At 48.5% G+C, this 24,520-nt stretch overlaps 1 protein-coding gene across 3 annotated transcripts; it reads right to left on the reverse strand.

The window, feature by feature from the left end:
• Positions 1 to 572: 572 nt before the first annotated feature.
• On the reverse strand, positions 573 to 24,520 carry MAP7D3 (MAP7 domain containing 3). 3 transcript variants are annotated; one of them, XM_083372247.1, is made up of 21 exons: positions 24,307 to 24,520; positions 18,946 to 19,041; positions 18,286 to 18,366; positions 17,446 to 17,609; positions 16,003 to 16,114; positions 15,306 to 15,326; positions 13,815 to 13,916; positions 12,439 to 12,537; positions 11,371 to 11,457; positions 10,508 to 10,633; positions 9,606 to 9,718; positions 8,908 to 9,038; positions 8,183 to 8,418; positions 4,339 to 4,474; positions 3,503 to 3,680; positions 3,120 to 3,224; positions 2,873 to 2,926; positions 2,469 to 2,547; positions 1,811 to 2,000; positions 955 to 1,253; positions 573 to 832 (listed from the first exon to the last, which is right to left on the reverse strand). In XM_083372247.1, the coding sequence occupies exons 1-21, from the start codon at positions 24,389 to 24,391 to the stop codon at positions 825 to 827; spliced, it is 2,502 nt and encodes an 833-aa protein (XP_083228373.1). In that variant the 5' UTR covers positions 24,392 to 24,520; the 3' UTR covers positions 573 to 824. The 3 variants fall into 3 exon arrangements, with proteins under 3 accessions (XP_083228373.1, XP_083228371.1, XP_083228372.1); XM_083372245.1 differs by having other exon boundaries at positions 1,811 to 2,281; XM_083372246.1 differs by lacking the exon at positions 10,508 to 10,633 and having other exon boundaries at positions 1,811 to 2,281.

Below are 24,520 nucleotides of genomic sequence, written 5' to 3' on the forward strand. Positions count from 1 at the left end.
TAGGGCTGCTCTCCGCATCCCCCTCCTGCTGGTGAGCCCAGACAGACTTCACTGGGAGCGGTCTCCACTGAGCTCCCTTTGCAACACTGAGGAGAGAGGGGGATGGCCCCAGAGAGACTGCGTAAGGCAACAGAACGGAGCGCCGTCCGACTTTGGAGTGCCCTGTTGAGTATTGAAAATCCCCCATCCATCGTGAACAAGTGCCGGTTTTCAAGTGTTGGTAGAGACAACCAAGGTGGGTGTTCTTTTTTTTCTTTTCCAAGCTGAGAAATGGTCTGACTCATTCTGGAATGAGGTGCTACGTTTTCAGATATTCAAGTTAAATTCGAACTAACCATCGCTCCCCAAAACAACAAGCGCGAGGGGAGAGCGACAAGCGTATGACATTGGCTTGGGTTTTTCTTTTTTAATAGACATCAGATTAAACCGTGTTACCTTGCGTACTGTGTCCAGGGCGAATGCTAGCTCGTTAAGTCTCTGGTACAAGCCACCTTGTTACTGGCAAACAGGGAGGAATATTAAAGACCAACCGCAATGGCCTGAACGTTTCAGCCAAAGGAAAACAACGTGTATTTGTTTTTAAAAAAGCAAATCTTGTTAAAGAGGGCTGGTAAAGCAACAGCAAAATGACTCCCCACCCCTCTTGCCTTGCAAAACGTTTCGAGGGGCAAAGCCAGATCGGTGGAGGTGGGCTGTTGCGGGTGACGCCGAGAGAAACGTGGAGGTGAAGTCGAGAAGCAGCTTTTTCAAATCGAGGGCTTCCTGCCTGGAGGAGACCTGGGCATCCTCACGTGGCTGTCGGGAGCCTTCCAGGATTGTAGTGTTCACAGTTCTGTTCAAAATTGAGAGGGGACTATTAGTAATTTTATGCATAAAATAGGATTCCAGAGCACACACAGACACAATAACAGGCTGGAAAGAAGCATCTTTATGACAGTAATAAATAAACCTTACCTGATGCCGCCTCGATCGATTTGGTCAAGGAATTCACCCCACCGTCCTCCTCAAACGCCAGCTTTGGGCTTGCTGGCAATGGGGCACCACCTCTAAAATTCTGGCCGGGCATATCAGCAGCGATGCTCTCCGAACTAAGTCTGGCCGTCTTAGGATGCACCCCGAGATCAATGATTTCTTCAAAATTCCACCCGGAGGAAGGTTTTCCGTTGAAGTTTGGGAGAAATCCGACGGAGCGATCGGCTTCGTTAACGTGCAGGATTTCTGAGTTCTCAACGACCGTCCCTTTGGTTGGAATACTGGGGAGAGGAGAGGGAAGGGCAGCCTTGTCCGGTTTCTGGAGAGATTCATCCAGAGACTATCCTTACCTAGTTCAGGGTCTGTGTTTCCCCCTAAAATAAGAGAATTTCCGGGCAAAATGACACCACCCACTGCAATTAACTTGTCGCTCAATTTTTTTTCCTGCGGCAGTCGATAAGTGAATATCACCGGCATTAACTGAATTAACGGAAGTAAATGCCAGTTTTCGGCACAACCGTTGTAAAATGCAGCCCGGTGACTGTGGGATGCTGCAGATGGCTACAATTTCAGAGGGCCGGAAACTCGGTCCCATCACTGGGGAAGGAGCTTTGAATCCAGTCGTAGTAAATAGCTCCAAGGAGTCCACTGGAACTTTGAACAGTCACTAAGCAGCCGGTCGTAGGTTGAGGTAAGGGGCTTGCTTACTTTCAGGGATATTTTTCAGGGCTGGGGTCTCTCTTTAGGCTGGCTCTCGAGCAGCTACTACCGGCTTGTGAGCTACATGGAGATCTGGAGAACACGGCTGAAGAGGTTTTGCCGTGTTCCTCCGACCTACCTGGTTTCCACCGACTGGCTGAAATACAGGGGGTGCCCATCTCCCCTCCTCCCTTCCTCTTCCTCCTGCTTATTCCCATTGATGAAGACGTCGTCGACTCCCATTTCCGAGCCTCCTTGCGGCAAAGCCCAACGGTGCAGGGCCTCCTCTGAGCCGTCTTCCAGAGAGGCGTCCTCGCCCTTTGGCTTCTCTGCAAGGGAGAGTGGAAGAGCTGAGGGCTTGGGACCCCTAGTGGACAAGGCCCCCAACTGCAGGCTGTCCCCGGCTTCCGACCACAATTCAGCCCAAAACTGCCGCCGAGTGAGACGCTAGTTAAGCGGGTTTCGCCCCATTTTACGACCTTTCTTGTTAAGTGAATCACCGCAGTTGTGAAGTGAATTTGGCTTCCCCCACGGACTTTGCTTGTCAGAAGGTCACAAAAGGGGATCACGTGACCGCCAAAAACATGAGTCAGTGGCCGAGCATCTGAGGCTGCAGCGGTTGCGAGAAAAACAGTCACAAGACCCCTTTTTCCCCGTGACTCTGAGCGGTCACTGTTGTAAGCCAGGGACCACCTGTGTTTCCAGACTGCTCCCCGAGCCCCGAGTGAGGAGACCAAGGCTGCAAAGGCCAGTAGACACAACCAGGAGGCCCGGCCGGCCACAGATGTGCTCCCTACCGGGCTGGTCTTGCTTTTCAAGGCCCTGCTCTTCGTCTTCTTCAACGTCCTCGTCTTCCTCGTTCGACTTGTCTTCATTCTGCATTCAAGGGACGGAAGGCAATCACTTGCAAGGCAGGAGGGAAGCATCAGACCAACCCCACGTGCCGTTAAACACGGCAGCCGCTCAATGGGGACTGCCGGGATGAACCCCATCAAGCAACTCGATGCAATTAATACCAATTATGCTGTGAACCTTCAACAAGCTCCCAGAAACCCTTGCCCACCCCCACCCCCGACCTGCTTGGTGCATGTTTCTAAGGCAGATCCACACGAAGGATGGGGGGGGGGGAACAGTTATTTCCACAGTAAGCATCCCTGGCAATGCTTAAGCGGCCCGTTGAGAGAGAGAGGAAGAGGCTCACTTTCGCTTCGCTCAGCTCAGCCTTCCGGGTCCTCTTCATTATTTCTTCAATTCTCTGCAGGAGAGGAACTCCGTTGAAAGGACACGATGCCGACCCACCAAACGCTTCGGGGGGGGGGATTCCGAGGGCAGGTGGGCCCACCGGCTAAAGTCCCTGCCCAAGAGGAATGGCAGGGGAGGGGAGGTTCTGGGCCGCCTGGCAGAGCACACCGGGAGTGGGGAGGGAAGAGACCCTAAAGGCAGCCCACCTTCTTCCTCTCCAGCCTCTCCTGCAGGTTCTGCTGCATGATCCGCTCCCGCTCCTGCCGCTGTCTCTCGGCCTCTTCGGAGGCCCTCGCCTCGGCTTCTTCCCGCTAAAAGGGCCAAGGGGGAAAACACCGCGGTGAGCTCCGTGGAAGGGACCAGCCGTCGCTACGGAAGTCACGGCAGCAAAAGACAGCGTAATACAGCTGAAGCTCCCCATTCTTAACTTGGGCCCTGTGTTCGAGTCACACTACCCAAGAGGGAAAGCCCAGACTTCACTCAGCCACTGCCGCTGGATGTTACACTGCAATTCCCAATTCCCTGGGTGGACACTGTGGCTCAAGCCCCCCCTCCCCCCGGCAGAGGACGCCTTGCAGAGACCCCCGACCTGCAACTGAAGCTCCGCCTGCTTCTCCTGCTCTTCCTGCTCCCTCTGAATCCGGTCTTTCTCGGCCAGCCGCTGCTGCTCTTCTTCCGCTCTCCTCAGCTCCCCCGTCTCTTGGAGGGCGGCCTCCTCCTGCGCCTGCTTCTCCTGGGCTATCCTGGCCAGCTCCTCCTGCCGGATCCTAAGAGCCCAAAGCAGAGGGATGACAGGTAAACCCTTGCTTGCGCACGCAGGCAGGCCAGCCAGCCTTGTGCAACCTGGTTCGCAAACGCAAACGGCGTCTCCATCCGCAGCCTCGGGACCTCCTACTCCCAGGCCTGGGCTTGGGGTGTGGGTGGAGCCCGTTGTGCTTTTGTGTTTTGAATCTGGGCGTCTGAGTTTTGCTTCATGCTTTTTGCGGTTTTGACTGTGGATTTGGATGGGGTTCGCTGCCCAGGCTTTTGGGGTACGTCGCCATGATATGTTAAATAAACCAACCAGCTAGCCTAGCCTAGCCTAGCCTAGCCAAGCAAGCCAGCAACCTGCCAACCAGTCAACCCAACCAATCCATCAATCCAACCAAAGGAGTTCTGGCCTCCTTTTTAAAGAAAGAAGGCAATTTGGGAGACTTAACTGATAAGCCATTTAGCATTTTAAAAAGTTAAAGACCTGCGCTGGAGAAAAAGGACCTTTTCTATTTTATTATCTTTATCTAGTCTCATAGGTTCTTATTCCAGGTGCCCAGGAGTGAGGTTCAGAGGACGCCGTTGGCTACTCAATCTCCCTAGAAAAACCTTGATTTAAAATCTCTCGTGTGTGAACGCACACTTTTGCAATGAGGGAAAACCTCTCTCGTTTACCTTTCTTCCTCTTCTCTTTGAAGCTTTTCCTGGTCTTCGCGCTCTCGCTGTTCCCGTGCAAGGCGGCGTTTCTCTGCCAAGATCTTTGATGCTTCTTCAGCAGTTGTGGTCCCTGGAAGAGTTTTGCCACTTGCATCTGGAAAAATATAAATATTTTATCAATAGCAATAGCCCTTAGACTTTTATAATTCTTCACAGTGCTTTGCAGCCCTCTCTGAGCGATTTTAGAGTCAGCCTGTTGCCCCCAACAACCTGGGTCCTCATTTTACCGACCTCGGAAGGATGGAAGGCAGAGTCAACCTTGAGCTAGTCAGAATCGAACTCCTGGCAGTGGGCAGAATTAGCCTGCCATACTGCATACTAACCACTGCACCACCAGGGCTCTATACAATTCATACAAAGGCAGTCAGAGCTGAATTTCCTTTCTAATTTTTGTTTTTCTTCCATCGCTCATGACTCTGCTCTGTTCAGAATTAAGTCTGATTTACACAGGATGGGGAGGAGAAAACTTTGGCTCATGTATCGCAGCATTGCCCCCCTCCTCAAATTTTTGTCACAACGTTCGTGGGTAGATAACACAGTCTCCTTGCTGGTCAGGGGATCTGAACACAAACAAATAAGCACATCTTTGTATGCTGAAAGAGAAGGCAGGGATAAAGGCTTTTCAACAACACCACGTTTCACCTCTGTAGCCTCACACAAAGTTTCATGGCATGAGAATAACCAAGTTGAATAATCCAACTTTAAGGGTTTTAAGTTCTAGGCTCCTAAGAAGGTTTCTTTCACTGCCAAAGTTTAAATTCCTTAAAAATAAGGAATTATTTCAAAGTAAGAAAAGCATAATGCTGGGCTTTAAAAGGTGGTGAGTTTCACTCCCTGAAGAGACAACCAGTTTGGCTATTAGAGATGTTATTAGAAGCAGTTCTAGCCACAGAGAGATTTATTGGGTGTGACAGCTATTTTGCTGCTCTCTCAGGTTTTCAAAAATTCACCTCCTGGCACGAGACACGTTTACTTGGAAAAACATCCCACCAATTTAAATGGGTAATTTAGGTAAAGCAAATCCAAGCCTTGACCTGGGTGGGTTTTGAGGTTTTTTTTTTTGCTACAAATATTAAGTCGCCTGGAATGAAGTGAAAAATAAATATTCAATCCTGGATAATTTACTGGAGGATTCTATGCTCTATGGCAGTGTTTTTCAACCCTGGCAACTTTAAGATGGGTGGACTTCAACTCCCAGAATTCCCCAGCCAGCCCTCCCCAAAGCAGACTATCTCTGTGGTAATAAATAAATACAATTCCACATCATCAATTAAAGACATTCCCCATTCATTCTTTACAGGTTTTATTTGAAGCTCTTTTGTTCATGCTCCGAATATGAATAACTCACGCAAACCCACATACAAACACACACACACACTGGACAAATTAAAAACCCACAGATTAATCATTTGGTAGAAAGTACAAATGTCCTTGCAAGGATTGAAATGATTCTAAATTCTCCAGATTTCGCTTGAGATAAATAAAGATCACCCTGAGTTTAGTTTTTATAAACCCTTGTTGGTTTACCTTTTTTAAAAAAAGACTGCTCTACTATATTGCGAGAGACCATTTATTGCAAAAAAGGAGATAATCCAATAAATAAATAAATAAATAAATAAATAAGTAAGTAAGTAAGTAAGTAAGTAAGTAAATAGATATCTAGCTAGGGAGATTCCCCTCCTTGCTCTGTTTTTGCCACCCCTGAGATACTCATCGGAGGCCAACTTCTCTGGATGAAGAGAATGGCGTGTATTATGGGTCAAATGTTCCTTTGTAACCTGTAGCTCTAGGGTGAAGCTGGGTGGGGGCTGAGGACAGGGGAATGGGTGGGGGGGGGGAAAACCCCTCTGAAGATTGTGCCTTCAAAGCAGAATTATTACCGAGGCTGAACTGGGGGGGAGCAGAGCTGCTGAGCCTTCGCTTGGGTTAATCTGAGTCTTCCTGCTCGTTCTGGGAGGAACAGCCAGGGATGGGAAGGGCCCCAAAGTGGTAGGAGAGGTTGGCCAGGTGAGTGTTCAGCACCCTGAGCTCCTGGCTGATGGTGTCCACGCTGCACCGCATGGTCTGGAAGGTGTGCAGCAGCTTATTCAGGACGTAGGGGTCGGGGGTGACCGTCATGGGCCGCTGGGCTGGACTCCTCCTGCAGAATGGAGGGGGAGGCGGCAGCCTGCAGGGCGAGCGGGGCCGGCGAGGACACGGGAAGCTAATGCACTGGACCGGGCTGAGGCCGGCTGCGTCGCCATGCCTGCTGGCCCCCAACACGAAGTTAGCGGGGAAGCCCTTGGCGGACAGAGGACGCCCCAGGTTCGGCGTGCTAGGAACGCAAGGCGGGAAGATGCAGGGGGAAGCCCCCCGGCCCGGAAGGTCAGCCTGGGAAGGGCTGGGGCTGGCGCCACTCAAGGAGTAAGAGGAGACCCCCAGGCGCGCCAGGGGATCGTATCCGAAAAGCATCCTTCTGCCGAGAGAGGAGGCTGGCGAGCAATCCTGAGAACAGAAAGATGGCGCGGCAGGAGACGAGGGACTGAAGACGCAAGGTGGCAACTCAGGAAGGAATGTGAAGGAGGCCGGTGACTCTGCAAAGGAAAAGACGGGGGGGCTGAAGCCGGGGGCAGCGGAGGCCGCCCACGGGCACTTCGAAGGCTTAGCTCGCTCTACGGGGCTAGACCGACAAGCGCTGGGGGGGGGGGGGGGACACACGAGCAGGCCCCAACAGCCAGGAACGGATCCCGGGCCCGCTTAAAGCAGTACGGGTAGTCCTCGGCTTATGGCTACAATTGAGCCCCATCTGATGCCAAGTGAGACATACGTCGAATTTTGCCCCATCTTACGACCCTTTTTCGCCCTTTTTTCTTAAATGAATCACTGCAGTCGTGAAGTTAGTAAGAGCTCTGGTCGTGCAGCGCTTAGAATGCGTGATCGCAGGCTGACTCTGCCAACTGCCAGGGGTTCAATCCTGAGCAGCTCAAAGTTGACTCTGCCTTCTGTCCTTCCGAGGTCGGTAAAATGAGGACCCAGATTGTTGGGGGGGGGGGGGAGAAGCTGACTCTGTAAACCGCTGAGAAAGGGCTGTGAAGCCCCGTGAAGCGGTATATAAGTCAAAGTGCTGTTCCTATTGCTGGTAACCTGGTCGTTAACTGAATCCGACTTCCCCAAGGTCGCAAAAGGGGACCACGTGACCCTGGGACACACTGCGACCGTCGTAAATATGAATCAGTTGTCAAGCAGCCGAATGTAAATCACGTGACCGCTGGGGGTGCTACAACGGGGTGAAAAACGGTCATAAGTCATAAGGCAGGGGGAGCAACCTCTAGCCGAGCCACCGACTCACCTGGAGCTTTGTGGAGGGATCCCGCCAAGGGTGCCTGGATCAGGCCCCGTTTTTCTCTCCCAGCTTCCCCGGAGGCCGGGGCTGAGCACCGCTGCCTCCTTTAGAGGACGGGACAGAAAATCGGAGGGGTGGAGGATGGCCGTGATTGGGAGATGCTGGCTGGGGAATTCTGGGACTTGGAAGTCCACAAACCTTAAAAGTGGCCAAAGTTGAGAAACACCGCTCTATTATTGAGCGCCACGTGTGAAACAGACCGGCCCTGAGACAGATCCAGCAATGGTGACCGGGATCACCTTTTGAAAGAAGTGTCTATTGACGTATCTATTTTATATTTCACATTTCTAAACCACCCATCTCCCGCAAAGAGAGACCCTGGCGATGTACAACAGACCATCGGACGGTACATAAAAATTAAAATGTTAACCTTTTAGATTTTTTTCTTTCCAAAAAAAGCCTCTAAACAGCTCTCCTTACCTTCTTTGGTTTTAGGAGGACCCGCAGGCGACTCTTTCTCTGAGGGGGGCCCGGCAGCCCCCTGCTCCTGGGGGGCTGCGTCGTTGGCTTTGCTCTCCGTGTCGCTTTTCTTTTTGGTAACGCCGAGGACGTTCGGGGTGAGCGGCGGGCGCTGAATCGGCGCCGGTTTACAGGCCGTCATGGGAGAAGATTGCCGCTGCCGCGAGACATTCGGGGAAGAGGGCGGTGGTCTGCGCCTGCCAAGAAAGGGGCACCGATTAGGAGGTGCTGTATGGCCAAAGAACGCCTTGACCAACTGCTTGCTTGACCCCTAATAAACCGCCTTCACAGCTGCTAGTCCTGTAAACTGACAACCAATGGTTGAGGGACGGTTTGAAGTTACAACGGGACTGAAAACTGTGATTTAGGATTGCTTTTCACACAATCGCTGCGGCCTCCCCCTAGTCACGTGATCAAAATTCAGTGGTCCCAATTGTGATTATAAATCCGAGCCACTTTTCTAAACCAGCTTTGGAAGCCTGGTGGTCTCCTGACCCACTGGAAGCATGAAGGCAGCATGTTGGGAAAGCCAATTTTGTTTATTTTTACTACACTTATCTTGATTTCTTTAGCCGTCCCTCTCAGCAAAAGGGTTCGAAAGTCCTTCTGGTCTTTAGGGAGGAAAACAGCTGGTTTTATGCCGATCGCAATGGAGGAAGAGCAGAGATTGTGAACTGGATAGTAACCTTATTGTTGCTGGAGACGGAGGGAGTTTCCCCGCCTTCCCGGGCGAGACGGAGCGCCTAGAACTAGGCAGAGAGGGTGAAGGAGCTCGCCTCACTGATGAAGATGGGGGCTGCTTGGCTGGCTCAGTTTTCTTGGGGGGGGGGGAAGAAAAAAAAAAGAGAGAGAGAGAGACTGTCACATCACCGGTTTTCTCCGAGACAGACGTTGCAGAGCTTCAGCTAAATAAATTGATGAGGCTGTTCTAGCAACAGCCCTTCTCTGTTGGGCAGAAAAATCTCCTTCTCATCTAACATGGTGAAAAACAGGAAACTGCGTCTTTTAATTCACATTTATAGGGAGGCGAAGGGGGCATACAAGTTCCAAACTATCTGAAAAATACATTGCATTGACAGAAAAGCTGGTCAGAACTTGAATTATCGTCTGCGACTCTTTGCTTTCGAAAGAGATAGACTATGGCTTCTCAAAGCACTGCAATATTCATCATTCAGGCGACCACATAAAATGCCTGAAATGTTACAAACAAGACACCCCCTCAAATACTTCAAATAGTACCCTTTATGTCATCACTACGACTGCTATGTCACAAAAGCAGAGGGACAAACTGAAGCCAGGGGGTGGGTCCATTATCCGTGGGGCTCGTGTTTCGGCCGTTACTGAAGCAGAAATCAGCAGCCAGATACTCAAAAGGTAGACTTACCGGTGCAGATTCCGAGGAGACCTTTTCCGATGAGCAAGCAGCCCCCTTCAATCGGTCTGTGCTGCGACTACGTAACGGCACTTTGGGGAGGAGGGCTGGGAAGCTGGTGGAAGCTGAACAAGGACAGAGGGAAGAATCTGTCAACAGCAGAGAATATCTGTAGCTCAGGGTAGAGCCGTGAGGTCCTTGTTGCTCTCTTGAGCTTGGTGGCATTCTCGCAGACGTTTCATTGCCCAAACTAGGTAACATCAGTGCTAGAAACCCAGTCCCTTCTAGCACTGATGATGCTACCTAGTTAGGTAATGAGATGTCTGCAAGAAAACCACCAAGCTGAGGGAATACCAAGGACCCTACAGTCCTCCTCCTCCTTCCCCCCTTCTCCTCTTCCTCCTCCTTCACTCCGCAAACCCCACTCCCTCTAGCACCGATGATGTTACCCAGTTGGGTCATGAAGCATCTGCAAGTAAACCACTAAGCTCAGAAGCCAACAAGGACCCCACAGAATCTATCAACTCAAGAAGCTGATAGGTCGTATAGTTGCTATAGTTGCCCACACTTGATTTAAAGTCTTTACAGGCACATCCCAAAAAGCATTTCCAGCTGGCTGCTCTTGAAAGCATCTCCTGGGACACAAAGTCAAGGCTGAAAGCAGACCAGCACCCTCTGACATCTGCCTGCAATCTTCAAAACTCCTGTTGGGGAGGCTGTCCTGCAAGGAGGGGCAATTCAGGATAGTTGATATATCTGGGGGGGGCAGGGGGGGTTTATTGGCAAAACCGACTCCCTCCCCTTCGTCCCACTCCCACTGGTTGCAAAACACTCAACAAGGCAAGGTAGGCCAGCAGATCCCATCTGGTTCCGCGCCAGCGATGCTGCCCTGCTGGATGGCTCCGGGCTGTTACCTGCGGGGTCTCTGCCCTCAACAGCAGACAAGGTGGCTGCGCTCTTACTCCTGGCTAGAGAGGCCTGGGTGGGGGCGAGCAGGCGACTGACGGAGGCATTCTCCAAGGGGCTGACCAAGCGGCGAGCTGGAGGGCGGGAAGCAACGAAGGAGGAGTCAACAGGAAGTCCCCCAAGGACACTTTCGGATGGAAGGCTGTCCACGCCAGCCTTAGGACCTGCCTCATCAGGAACACTTCTGGGCATATAAATAGGACGCAAATTCCAGCGCTCATGGCAGCCTGCTAAAGCCTAGGTGCGCTTGCCAAAATCAGAAGTCTGATGGCGCCTTAACAAATAACCTGGTCAGAAAAAGCACGACCAGATTTCTGATTTCTGGAAACCAGAGACTAACGTGGTCTCTCTCTCTCTCTCTGCCCTACGCGTCTCACAAGGTGGTTGTTGTGGGGAAAAGAGGAGGAGGAAAGAGTCCTAGGTGTGCTTGCTGCCCTGAGTTGATTATAAAAAGAAGAAAGGCGGGATCAAAATAAATAAAATTAGACACTGCAAAGAACAGCACACTTGCCAGGAACGGCCTACAAGGCACAAAGCCTTATTCAAAAGGGGAAAAAAAAATAGAATTGAAAGGCAATGCCAGGTATTGTCCAATAGGCAGGAGGGGTCAAGACCTGGCGGTCCACACGGACCACCCCCAGCAACTGGGAAGTAAGTAAGGCAGCCAGTGAGGCTGATAGCTGGAACCATTGTGCTTGATCTGGGCTAGCTATACAATTTGTGTATATAACATCACACTCTCTCTTTTCCTCTCTCTCTCTCTCACACACAAAATCCCTGGAAGGAGCATGCCAAGTAAATTCTTAGCTACCTTTTTCTTCCTTCTGCACGTTTTCTACTTCGGGAAGTTTACTGCTCACCCTACTGAGCGATGAACTCCTCTTCTTTTCTGGTTCTCCTAGAGCCCAAACACACGGACGGTTTTCAAGATGCGCTCAGGCCAACTTAGATATATGCAATTTCAGGAGATAAATCAAAACCATCTTCCTTTCGCCGGACTGAACGAAAGCAGCAATCCCGGCTTCCAACATACTCGTTCCACTCCCCAATTAAAAGCTTGAAAGAAATGCACAGTCTTCACTTCACTATCCTCAAAAACCAAAGGGATAAAAAGGGCTAATTTAAACCAACCAACTCCAGCATCTTACAGTACGGGCAGTTCTCATCTTACGACCACGATTGAGCCCAAAATTTCCTCTGCTCAGCAGGGTGGTTGTTAAGTGAGTTTTGCTCCATTTTATGACCCTTGTTTGCCCGGGTGTTTAGCGAATCACTGCGGTTGCTCAATGAATCGGGCAGTCATTAAGCAAATCTAGCTCCCCCCCCACTGACTTTGCTTGTTGTAAGTCAGCTGGGAAGCTTACCCAGGGCGATCAGATGGTTGTCTGAGACTGCAACCATCATAAATACATGCCAGTTGCCAAGGGTCCCCATTTTGATCATGTGAACTCTGGGAACTGAAGTCCACACATCTGAAAGCTGCGAAGGTTGAGAAACCCTGGTTTACGCAAACCACGAGCTTCAACCCAGGTGAAACCCAGGGCATAGATGCAGTGATGAGATCACCAGACCCAAATGCGGGGTTCTGTATTATAACCAAGTCTGTTTTCTTTCTGATGATTTGTAAAGGAGCTTAATATAAAATCTAGTCAAAACCGAACTGAGACCTATGGAAACTCTGAATGGTTTTACAGAATACTTTTTAAGCCACTTGTACAGGTTGAGCACAACTAAGATGCAGAAACTGAATTCTCTATTAATTCTTCCTGTGGAAGCTAATATTCCTCTGCATGGTTTCTATTTATTTTGATAATCCTATTTATATATAAACAAAATAATTCTCATAAGCTGACTTTCTCAAAATTCTCATTTGCTGCACCTTTTTGCTCTGCTTGTAAAGCGTCAGCTAGTCCTTGCTCAGAACTCAGAGAACTTTTGTTATTCAGCCTGTTTAGGGAAGAGCTCCTTTTAGCTGTTCCTGCAAGGATAAAAACAAAACACGGAATTGTTAGCTTGGTAAACATCAATGGGCTGTATCGATGAAGGAGATTCTTAAGACGAACAGAGGCTAATCCCTCTGCTCAATGGGAATTACAGTCCTGATGACCCCACTGATATCTGAAGCATGGAGCCCTTTAATTAATCCAGAGAGCAGTTAATTCCTAGGTTTTGATTATGGAATATGGGAAACCCATTTAGCTCAGCCTATAAAAAGGGGGCTGACTGTAAGATTCGATGCAGGACTATGGGCCACAAGGTTCATAAAATCTCTTCTTTATTAACAGATGCTCAATGTGCTTTGAACCAGGGATAGGCAACCTTGGCTCTTTTATGACTCGTGGACTTCAACTCCCAGAATTCCTGAGCCAGGCTGGCTGGCTCAGGAATTCTGGGAGTTGAAGTCCACGAGTCATAAAAGAGCCAAGGTTGCCTATCCCTGGCTTTGACTGTACCAGACACTAGACCAATTTCTCAACTATTCTATATACAGCTGGGAAACATCTTGGCCTAAATCACACTTTCTGAGAAGCACAGGGAATCATACATCTCTGGGGCAAAACCCATACCCTACCACACTACAGCAGTGAACCAGGTCTGAAGCGGGTGGGAATAGACGCCTTCTTCTCCCATCTTACAACCAGGTTAGATCAGGGTTTCCTGAACTTTAATGGTGAAGCAGGAAGGGAACTGAGAAATGGGATGCTTCAGCAGAGACATCTGAGCTATCCTCACACTAACCCATTAGGTTTCCTCCAGTTCTTGGAGAAACACTGACGCAGACAAGAGAGGGGGATACTGCAAGCTATCGAAACATCCCAGGATGAAACTGCTCTCAGGTTACTCCACCTTCGCACGTGCGAAGTTGGGCGGGCAAAGAAAACCAGAGATGCTGCCCTTTGATTCCAAACAGGCAGCCCAGATCGGGAGAAGGGATCGCCACCCTTTTATCAGAAAGCGGCCTGCTTTGAGATCAGACAAAGCAGAGCATGGGGGTTCGGAGAGCTGAGGGGGGGGCTGTGAAATCACAATTGGCTCTCTGAATCTGAAGGTGACGTGGGGGTGGTCTGGAAAGGGTTTACCACGCTTTCTTCTCTCCTAAGAGACGCCCTATCCAGCCACCGTTGGGCTGGAGGTGCGCCGGGCTCACTGGATTAAGGAAATGGGTAGAAGGGATATAAGGGCAGCTTTAGGCGGTCCCACAGCTGCCAAGGAAGGAGGGTGGGTCTGGAGCCTGCTCTAGGGTCCGCTCCTTACCCATGCTGGGAGAACTGAGAAGTGCTGCCGAGGACGAGAGGCGCTTGTGGAGGGCCGGGTCGGGCTGTTTGAGGTTCAGGGCGGACGTAGAGCGCTTGTTGGCTGAAGGAACAAAAATTATTTAAGTATTCTCTCTTCTGACAAAGCCTTCTTTGCCAGGAGATTGGTAGATAGATAGATAGATGGATAGATAATGGACAGATGACAGAGAGAGAGACCAACAGGTATCGTAATGCTTCTGAATGTCTTACATTGGGATGAATGTCAACACACAGAAGTCTCTCCTATTTTACAAGCTTCGTTAAGTGTTCCTAGCAGGAATACGGGCTAGATCAGAGGCAGGCAACTCGTCAGGGGTCTTAGGCAATCACTTACAAATAGTCCTAAGACTTAGGATTGTTTGCTTAACGGCACTTCAAAGTTACGGCAGCCTCAGGAAAAGTGCCTTACAATCTGTGCTCGGGCTTATGACCGCTGCACTGTGATCGCAAAATGTCCATTGGGGAAATTGGTTTTGCTTAACCACCAGACCTGCGTAAAAGTTGTGATAACTTGCTTCTGAGCGTGGTTAAAAGGGTGGCAAAATTGGGTCTCGCCCAATGTGATGACTCGACTTGTGACCATGTCAAATAACGACTGAAATTCTAGTCTCAATTGTGGTGATAAGTCAAGGATAACTGGTAGCTGTGTGTTAATTAGGATCTATGAAAAAAGCATTAGGTTTCCTAGTCTTAGACTAGAGTTTATATAGAATAGAATAGAATAGAATAGAATAGAATAGAAGCTGGAAGGGACCTTGGAGGTCTTTTAGTCCATCCTACTGCTCGAGCAGGAGAACCTATACTATTTCAGACAAGCTATGCTGACTCAGGAATTCTGGGAGTTGAAGTCCATGAGTCATAAAAGAGCCGAGGTTCCTACCCCTGGTCTAGTCCCTTCTTAAAAAGAGAAAGGATAGAAAAGAAGATATTTTCTTTTGGAAGACTAGATTGCCCGATTATCAAAAGAACTGAAGAGCATGGCTCTTTTCTATAAAATTATCCTTTAATATTGTGTACAATTATCTTTTTAGGACAAATAAACAAGCATCACAGCATAAAGACAGCAGGAACTCTACACACCGCACCACACGACATTTTAAAGACAAGGCTGTTAATCCATCCACGGATAAACCAGCCAATACAGGGAGGTCAGATCCGGCTGATCCTTCCTCCAGACTTGCCACAGGGAGCATAACTGAATAAAAGGACATCATCCGTGCAAAAAGAAGACATCCAGAACGCCTCTGTGGCAAACTGAACCTCTGAGTACTGCAGCAAAGCAACCCGCTACGGGGTTGCTTGTTTGTTTTTTGTAATACGAGAGTAGCAGTAGCAGCAACCTTCTTGTAAAATTGCCTACTCTGAAATTCTCAAATCAAGGGATGCCCGGGTGGGTAAGTTAATTAAAATAAAAGCAGGCAAGCAGGCAGATCATTCCAAGGGAACCCACCTTCAGCTACAGCTGGTGCTTCTGTGGAAGAAAAAAAAAGAGAGGGATAGGCTCATGTCACAAATCTATCACAGCTCCACAAATCTATCACAGCTCTCTTCAAAGAGAGAGATAAGAGACTGGGCTCTGGGTCTTCTTAAATGATTAGCAACTGGAAGAAAGTGAATTGTCCTGACTTTTAAAAGGCGTTTGTTATTCTAGAGTGTTTGATTATGTAATCTTTAATTCAATTCCTTCCAGTGTGCCAAGACCAAACCTCTATCTCAGCATTCTTCAATCCAACAGAAAAGAATATTTGTAGCTCAAGGTTAAACTGTGGGATCCTTGGCTCTCTCTGAGCTTGGTTTTCTTGGAGACACTTCATGATCCAGGTAGATAACATTATCAATGCTAGTTTGCAAACCCCACCCCCTTCTAGCATCCATGATGTCACCTAGTTGGGTAGTGAAATGTCTGCAAGAAAATAACCTCAGAAAGACCTCATAGTCCTCCTCCTCCTCCACACAAACCCCACCCTCTTCTAGCAATGATGATGATGTTACCTAATTGGGTCATGAAACATCTGCAAGAAAATAACCCAGCTCCGAGAGCACCAGGGACCCCACAACTCCCCAACCCGGCATTCTCAAAACGTGTTACGGCCACAATCCTAGAGCGTTCCAGGTAGATCCACCATCGTTGAGTCCTTGGGACCCACCTGCCTTCCCACTGGAGTCTGTCACCGAGCCGCTCCACGACCATCGTTTCTGCCGCGTATCCAGCCGCTGGCTGCGTTCCAACGTTCGATGCACCACAGCTTCATAATGCACCTATAGATCAAACCATGCTGGGGATGAGGTGGCAAGACCTAATGCTGCCTGTGGGAGAACAGTCCATCTTTCCCACCAGGAGCTGATTATTTACCAGCTTTTACAATGCAAGACAAGCTGGAGACCCTGATTAGCCGTAATCTTGGCGATAAACAGGATTTGCGCTAAGATGCACCTGTTCAGCTGTTAGGTGGCAGGAGGGCTCCACCGATTACCAAACCCACTTCTCTGGTTTCTATAATTCATGTTTCTCAAGCTTGGCAATTTTAAGATGTTTGGACTTCAGCTCCACGCTGGCTGGGGAATTATGGGAGCCGAAGTCCGAACATCTTAAAATTGCCAAGCTTGAGAAACACTGGCATAATTGCTCACATTAGTGCCATACAATGATTCCATATATGAGTTTATTCTCCTCAGACTGGCAAGGTTATTACTAGCAGGTGCATTTGGGGGAATTTTACTTCAAAATGCAGACCTACCCAGACTTCTTCACGATTCAGAAGACTCTCACACAAAAATCTGAGAGTCGGGAAAAGCATTTGGCTAATTCAATCACAAATCAGATGGCCTTCCACTTTACAGGACCCTTCTGTGCTGAGTGAAAATAATTCAGGGAGAAATTTTTGACCACTAAGTTTTTAGGGAAATTCCATCGATTGGCAGAGGAAAGAAAATAAGGTTTGCAACCCTTGATGCAAGCCAAACACGGTAAGACACAGGAAATTTCTCAACGGCTGGCACAGGACTGCCTCTCTTCAGTTTGCTTGCAAACCTTCCTTCGGCCAGTCAAGTAATTGCTCACGTCGTTGCATTTTTGTTGTCACGTCAGTGGCAACTTTTAGTCACCTAATATGCGCAAGAACCACAGGCTGCCTAATATTGCCTCTCGCCAAACAGTCTTGTTCAAGGACTAAGCGATGACTTAAGAACCATCCACACAAATGCCGGAGAAGTGGGAACGGTTCAATTCAAACTAGGGGAAGACTTTGGAGTGCTCCCTCGCAGGCTGCACAAACGCTGCGAACAGCGGAATACAGGCAGCCCTCAAATTAGGAGCCCAGCCGCGCCCAAAATTTATGCTGCTAAGCGAGAAATTTGTTAAGCGAGTTTTGCCTCATTTTATGGCTTTTCTTGCCCTATTTGCTCAGTGGATCACTGCGGTTGTTAAATTAGTCGCACGGGCGTTAAGGGAATCTGGCTTCCCCATTGACTCTGCTTGTCAGAAGGGAATCACATGACCCCGGCACACTGCAACCGTCATAAATGTGAGCCAGCTGCAGGCCAGGCTGACCCTCCTCCCTCAGAGAGACCGACATTAAGTCCTACGGTACTTTTTCCTCTTCCATCTTCTGCCTCCGCTTCTGCTCCACCGCAGCTCTTCTCTGTTGCTCTTTCAGCTTCTGCTCCTTCAGCCGCTTCTGCTTCTCTTCCATTTGCTTCTCATACTGCAGCTTCGCTTTCTTCTCCTTCTCCAGGATCTGCGTTTCTCTGGCAGCTGTAAATTCCACCAAACAGGACAGAAAAGTGAAACTCTACGGAACCCAGAAAAGGGGGAGGGGACGGGGGGGGAGAGATGTGTTTTGCTGGCAATTGCAAAAATCCCAGAGAGAGAAAGAGAGACGGAGAGAAAGAGAATATCACATCATCAGATTTTGTATGTTCAACCAACTCCATCTGGAGCGAAGCCTTGCCAGAATCCACCTAATCTGCCTGAGGCCAGGGGGGAAAAAAAACAGAGCAAAGAGGAAGAATCAAGTGCCTCATTTTACGCCAAGGATGCACTTTTACTACAACCCAAAACCACGCGTCCTGACGAGTGCCTCTCGTGCGGAACAGTAGGAAGGAACCAGGTTTTTCTGCAATGGGATGGAGTCATGCAGAACTGAAGAAGCCATCTTCCTTCAGGGAAGGTGGTAACACCCATGAATGGAACATTCTGGCCTCTGGGTTCCAAGCTTTTGTTAACCTTCCATAAACCTGTAAGTATCACAGAGGCCGGCTTGTGTGCTTGGTCTACAGACAAAGAATTAACTACCGTGGACTGCCACGGTCGTAAATGAGAAAAACAGTCGTAACTGACTTTGAGGGGTCACTAAACGCACTGCTGTAAATCAAGGACTACCTATATTAAAAACCTTTGCACGCAGGAGCTTGACTGACTAGGATCCTACCATGCTGTTTCTCCCGCTCTTCCCTACGTTCCCGAGCAAGCCTCTGCCGTTCTTCTGATTTCAAGAGAGAACCATCCAGCACTGTCAAAGAGAAAAAATTCAAAGGCTTTGAACATTTGATTTGGAGAAACAAAGGACCAATTCCTACAAAATACACACACACACATCTAACATCCGCACACAAGGACAGCAAGTTCGTCTTCAAGATACATGCTGGTGTCGGGGAGGGGGAAGGGGTGGGGGGAGGGATAGGGAGGGTTAGGAAGGGTTGGGTGGAGGGAGGGGGGAGGGATTGTTAAAGATAAAATGTATTGTAAAACTTTTCAATAAAAAAAAAGATACATGCTGGTGTTCAACACGAATGGCTGCCAACGTACTTTCTAACTCACCGCAGGAAATCTTAACTCAGTTATTTTCTTGCATTACACGCTGCTATTGAAAGGGCACCCGCACCAGTATAGCTTTTTCCCAGGCTACAAGGGGAGGCCTTTGGTGGCCTGGCACTACAGACTTTCATTCATCTAATTTCTGATTTTTTTTGAAAATAAGAACGGCACATAAAAGTTTTGAGCAAATATAAGTTTTGAGCAAAATGTAAGGCAAATAATTGCTCCCAAGATCAAAATACAGAACGGTCATACGAAAAATACCGATTTTTACCTGGTTTTGCTTTTGTGCTTATTGGGGCCTGGAGTGAAACAGTGCTAACAACACCTTGGTTTCTTCTTTCATCGGCTAACGCTTGGGCTGCAGCAACTGTTAAGAAAAACACCACGCTTGGTTGAAACAAATCCATAATTCTCACAATCTTTGTAATTGGATTACACTGCTCAAATCTGACTTTTGCACAGGAAAGTCTCCCCAGAGCCAGAGTTTATGGCCTAATTCCACCGTCTCTGAACTGTGGCTATTCTTTCGAATCAGTCTTGACCAAAACTTAAGACAATTGTATAGCATCATGGTTTCTTTTAAACAGTAGCTCTGGAATCACTGAATATATATCACAATATCTGTTTACTACATATGTACACCCACCTATCCTTTTTTTGTTTCTGTGTCAGCAGGAAGAAAAGCCAATAGTTCTTCTTGGGAATTTGCCAATTCCGCATTTGTGTTGTATTATGTACAGAAACGTTCAGGACTAAAAGCCTTGTGTGGGCAACTGTGCAGTGGACCACACTCAAAAATAAAAAAATAAAATAAAATAAAAAATCCCCCTATGAAATTATGAAGAGCAATGAGCTGAGTTCAAGGTCCATCTGTTGTTAGGTTCCTATTTGAAATCAAGCATTCCAACTTGGCTCCCAGTATATAGTCTAAACATGAAACAGCTGTATAACACTGGAAAATTAAACTACAAGTTTCAATCAATTAAAAGAGTGGTAATAATGAACGAGGGAGATATGCAAGCAGAGTGGAAAAACACTGTTTGAAATTTTGAGGATCCAGCAATATGGAGCAGATAATCACAGACTGATTGCTGTTTCTCCTATATTTTCACATTTGCCAAGTAACTTGAGTCAAGGTTTTCCAACCTTGGCAACTTCAAGATTTGTGGACTTGCAACTTCCAGAATTCCCCAGCCAGCATGGCTGGCTGCGGAATTCTGGGAGTTGAAGTCCACAAATCTTGAAGTTGCCAAGGCTGGACAGCACTGCTTTAAGTGAACTCCCTTTCCAGATTTGCCTTTGTCCAGAGGAGGAAATTCATTAAACTTCTGTTAAAACAAAGAGAGGGGAAGTAGAACAGCTAGCATTTTCATACCAAGTTCCTTTGTGGAGGCACAACAGAGCGAAAAATATTCAAAGGTAACTCCGGAGAACTGCTAAGACAATACTGCTTGTTTGAAGAGACCAAAACAAGCCAAACCAAAATAAATCTTGTTCACAAAACTTCATTAAAAGTCTGCAAAGTGATTGCATTATTATGATTAACAATACTGGACACAGAGATCTATTAATGTTAGCTAAACAAAAAGTTTGCAATGCAAATCGGATAGAGTCTTGTGAAGTGCACTATATCCACCTTCGTGTATTTGATGCAACATTTTACAACGCACCCGTATTAAACTGTCAAGTCTCAACTCTCTGAACTTAACCAAGATCACACACAACATGACCTTACTTTTAATTCACAACGTTAACTGCAAAGACTTGCTGGAACCTCATTCTCAACCAGCTATGCAACTGCTGCGTGCATGCAGTTGATTACTGTGCAATGCTGCAATGGATCAACCCCCAGTTATTGTCTCCATTCAATGACATATAGCTGAATGCATTCTTAATTTTTGCCAGGTAAGACACGTTCAATTATCTTTAGAGATCTGTGGCAGCACGGCGAAGGTGCTGGATTAGGACCAGGGTGATCTAGATCTGCATTCCCTTCTAGCCACAAAAACTCACTGGGTGATTTGGGGCCAGCCACTTTCATACATTCCCCGCCCCCCATAGTCACAATATTGTAGTAGGGGAAGGAACTGCTATATATACTACTTAGATCTCCTGAATGAAAGGCGGTATATAAACCTAATAAACCAATGTCCCCCAGCTAAACGTGCCCTCAAGTTACATCAAGAACAAAGCAACCAGGACATTTTCTGAAAACAAGGATTTTTAAAAATTTCTTGTGTGTTCCTGAGATGCAATATTTGCTTCCTGTTTTCACGCTCCTGGCTTCCTTTTCATAATTCTCTCACTCTGTTTTACTTCCATGAGCTCAGGATGTGGAAGTGGGCTCTCTTCCTCTCACCCCCCACCTGAAACCTTTTTCTAAGTGACGTTTGTTCTTGAGTTTCCAGGCACCCCGTTGCCGAATGTGCCTGGCTCCACTCACTACCCCAACCCCAACCCGTGACAATAGAGCCCAGCACTGCATATCACAGCGGACACCAGTCTGCTCCGCGGCCACAACTCCGTCTCTCCCGAGAGACTCAAGAATGCTTCTATTATGTAGGATGTACTTTAACCCATGATCCTCTTGTTTCTTGATAAGCCAGTTTCCCCTTACGTCTCTGATCAGGCATTATAACATTACAGCTCATAAGGTCCTGTGACTGCAGTTTAATTTTTTGGGCTGCTTCTTCAAGAATGATGATGAAGTGGGAATATCTATACTGAGACATCCCTATAGACCCATTAGACACGGGTGAGTCTCCCGTTTCACCAGGCAGGGGATCCAGCTGAACATTCATTCACAATTTAACAGGGGCTATTTATTAAAGAAAGATAAAATAATTGCTCTTGGCTAGCTGCATTGCACAACATACAATTACTTCTCCTTACGTGTGTAAACCATTTTCTAGAATCTTTTCAGTTTGCTTGCAACCTGTGGCTTGCAGAATTAATAAATCTCAGCAATGGAATAAACATTGCACTGCTTCAATTCCATCCCAGAGGAATAAGCAGGAACCGGTATGAGAATCAAAAGGCTCCACCATGCATTACTTCACCAACTCTATGACTATTAATGAAATTAAAAGATCCCAGGATAACCAAGCCCGAACTTTTTCATCACTGCAGTTTCGCTGAAGACTTCAAGGAAATAATATCACTCCCCATTTCTCACAGGAGATGCAAAAAAGACAGTCCCTTTTTCCAATTTGTTGTCCGTCGCCGAGTCTTTCCGGACTTGAAAGGGAAGGGCTGGACTTGATTTAAATCTGAAGACAGGAATAAAACCACAATCGACGCACAGCCATCTGCTCTTAAGACTGAGCTCCCTGTCTGGAAGATGGGAATAAACCTGACACCTTAATTCAGTTAGGGCTAAGAGCAAGTCCAAAGCAGCAGCAGCCTTTTCCATCGCACAATTAACAAGTACTACAGCCACATTAATAATCTGATCAGAAGGCATAACGGTAGCCTTAATGAACACTCCCCCTCCCCAAGTTAGCATCCTTTCCCAGAGGTCAACTAGGTCAGGGGTAGGCAACCTTGGCTCTTTTATGACTTGTGGACTTCCAATACCCAGAATTCCTGAACCAGCCATGCTGACTCAAGAATTCTGGGAGCTGAAATCCACAAGTCATTAAGTTTGCATACCCGACCTAGGTATTACAGGATGAGGCCCTCTCCTGCAGCCATTGTCCATTACGTACAGTAGTCCTCAACTTACGACAATTGAGCCCAAAATTTTGGTTGTTGAGACATGTGTTAAATAAATTTGCCCGTTTACGACCTTTCTTGCCACAGCTGATAAGTGAATCACTGCAGGGATTAGTCAGTTACACAGTTGTTAAGTGGATCTGGCTTCCCCATTGATTTTGCTTGACCTTGGGATGCTGCAATGGTCATAAGTAGGAACCAGTTGCTAAGCATCTGAATTCTGATCACGTGGTCATGGGGATGCTACAAAGGTTCTAAGTGTGAAAAATGGTCACAAGCACTTTTTTCAGTGCTGTTGTAACTTTGAACGGTCTCCACATGAACAGTTGTAAGTCAAGGGCTGCCTGCATTTAGGTGGAAGCGTACAGGGTTGTGCACCTCTGGATTTGAATGTGAAAAGGTGCTTCAGGGTGTGAATACCTGCTTGCAGCTCTCTTAAGGCCTCGCCTTTCCTGGGAGTGCTCAACTCGTGTGATTGCTAAAACCATATTTTTTAAAAAAGAACTACAGACAGGCGTGATGTTTATAATTCCACGTGTTCTGAAGCACCTTTTCTCCCCTTGCGTGCCAAGTATTGCACAACCCAAATCATCACAGTCTGGATGATGAGAAAGTACTGACAGACTTATTCTTTCGGGAATTCCCTTTCGAAGACATCTAATTTGGCAATTCACACATCCTGGCCACAGCCAAAGGAAAGCTTCAAAAGACGGCTAGATATTTTCTGATCAAAATATGGCACTTGGGTGATTATGTCCCGTGGCTGAAGTGAGTTTGCAGAGTTGAAAACACCTGCAAACTAAGATCGAGTCTGATCTTCCGGGAAACCAGTGCTGCAGCAAGAAAAGAAATATACAGCGAATGTCCCCTCCACATTTAACTGATAAGCTTTTCTGACGGCAGCAGAGAAAAAGAGGAGATGCAGAGATTTCCAGATGCTTTTTAAAAAAAAAAAAAAAGCCAAGGATATTTGGGGGAGGGGGCAGAGTGGAATGAGTAAGCCGCAAGACCTCCAGATCTCCTCTGGATCTCATAAAATGCAAGGGTTTCTTTTGTCCACAAAATAAAGAGAAGGCAAGTGGGGGAACGGAGGGAGGCCAGGCGGAAGAGGAGGTCCTTCAGGCCAACAAAAAGGGAACCTCCAACATTTTGCTTGGGGGGGGGAGGAGAATAAGAGGCTCAGAAATGAGCTCGGGGAATGACTAATGGGTTGGGGGGGATTGGAAGAGGCCTAAAGGATGGTGGGGGGAGGGGGGAGAAGAAGCCCTGAACTGGGGGGGAGGGACCAGAGGTTGCCTGGGATGATAAAGTGGGGGGGGGGATAATGGGGAGGGGTGTTTGGAGGGGTGGGAAAGGTCTTTCGAAGGAGAAAAAAGGGAGAAAATGGGTGGGATGAAAGGGGAGGGGGTCAAATTAAGGTACTTGGGGACAGCCCTTCCTAAGCCAGCCTCCCACTACAAGTCCCATCAGGCACTCCAGGGACCCATGGCCCCCCAATCCTATCCCAGAGAGACCCCCAAGCCTTCTGGAGGGATGTGCCCACTACACCCCCACTCATCCCCCCCAGCAGGGCTCATTTACACACACCCCCGCCCCCACGGAGGCTAACAGGATGATGGGACTTGTAGTCGGGCCGCTTGGACCCCCAGAAACACCCACGCCCCCACCCCCTTCCCCCAGATAGACCCCCCCGCAGGCCTTGTGGAGGCATCTGCCCGTAGCCCCCCCCCCAGCCGGGCTGAACTGCACACCCCCCGCCCCCACGGGGGCTGATGGGTCCTGTAGTCGAGGCCGGGGCAGAGGAACCCAGACCGGTCCGGGAGGGGGGGCTGAGGGGACGACCCCCCTCAATTAGGAAGGGGCCGCGGAGGGAGGGCAAGGGGAGTCTGAGGGGATGAAAGTGGGGCGGGGGTCTCACCCATCTGCTCCCGCAGCCCCTTCAGGGTCGGGGGAGGCGGCGTGGGGACCCCGGGAGGCGCCTCGCCGCCGCTCCCCTCCGCCATCTTCGCCCTCGAGCGGTCCGGGCGGCGGTGCGGAGCCTCCTTCGCTCGACTCGCCGGCAGATGCTCCGCGCCGCCGCCGCCGCCGCCTCAGCCTCAGGCCGGTGGCGCGGAACTGCCGAAGGGACGCGG

The sequence above is a fragment of the Vipera ursinii genome (assembly GCF_947247035.1).
Source record: "Vipera ursinii genome assembly, chromosome: 12".
Classification (NCBI taxonomy): Eukaryota; Metazoa; Chordata; class Lepidosauria; order Squamata; family Viperidae; genus Vipera; species Vipera ursinii.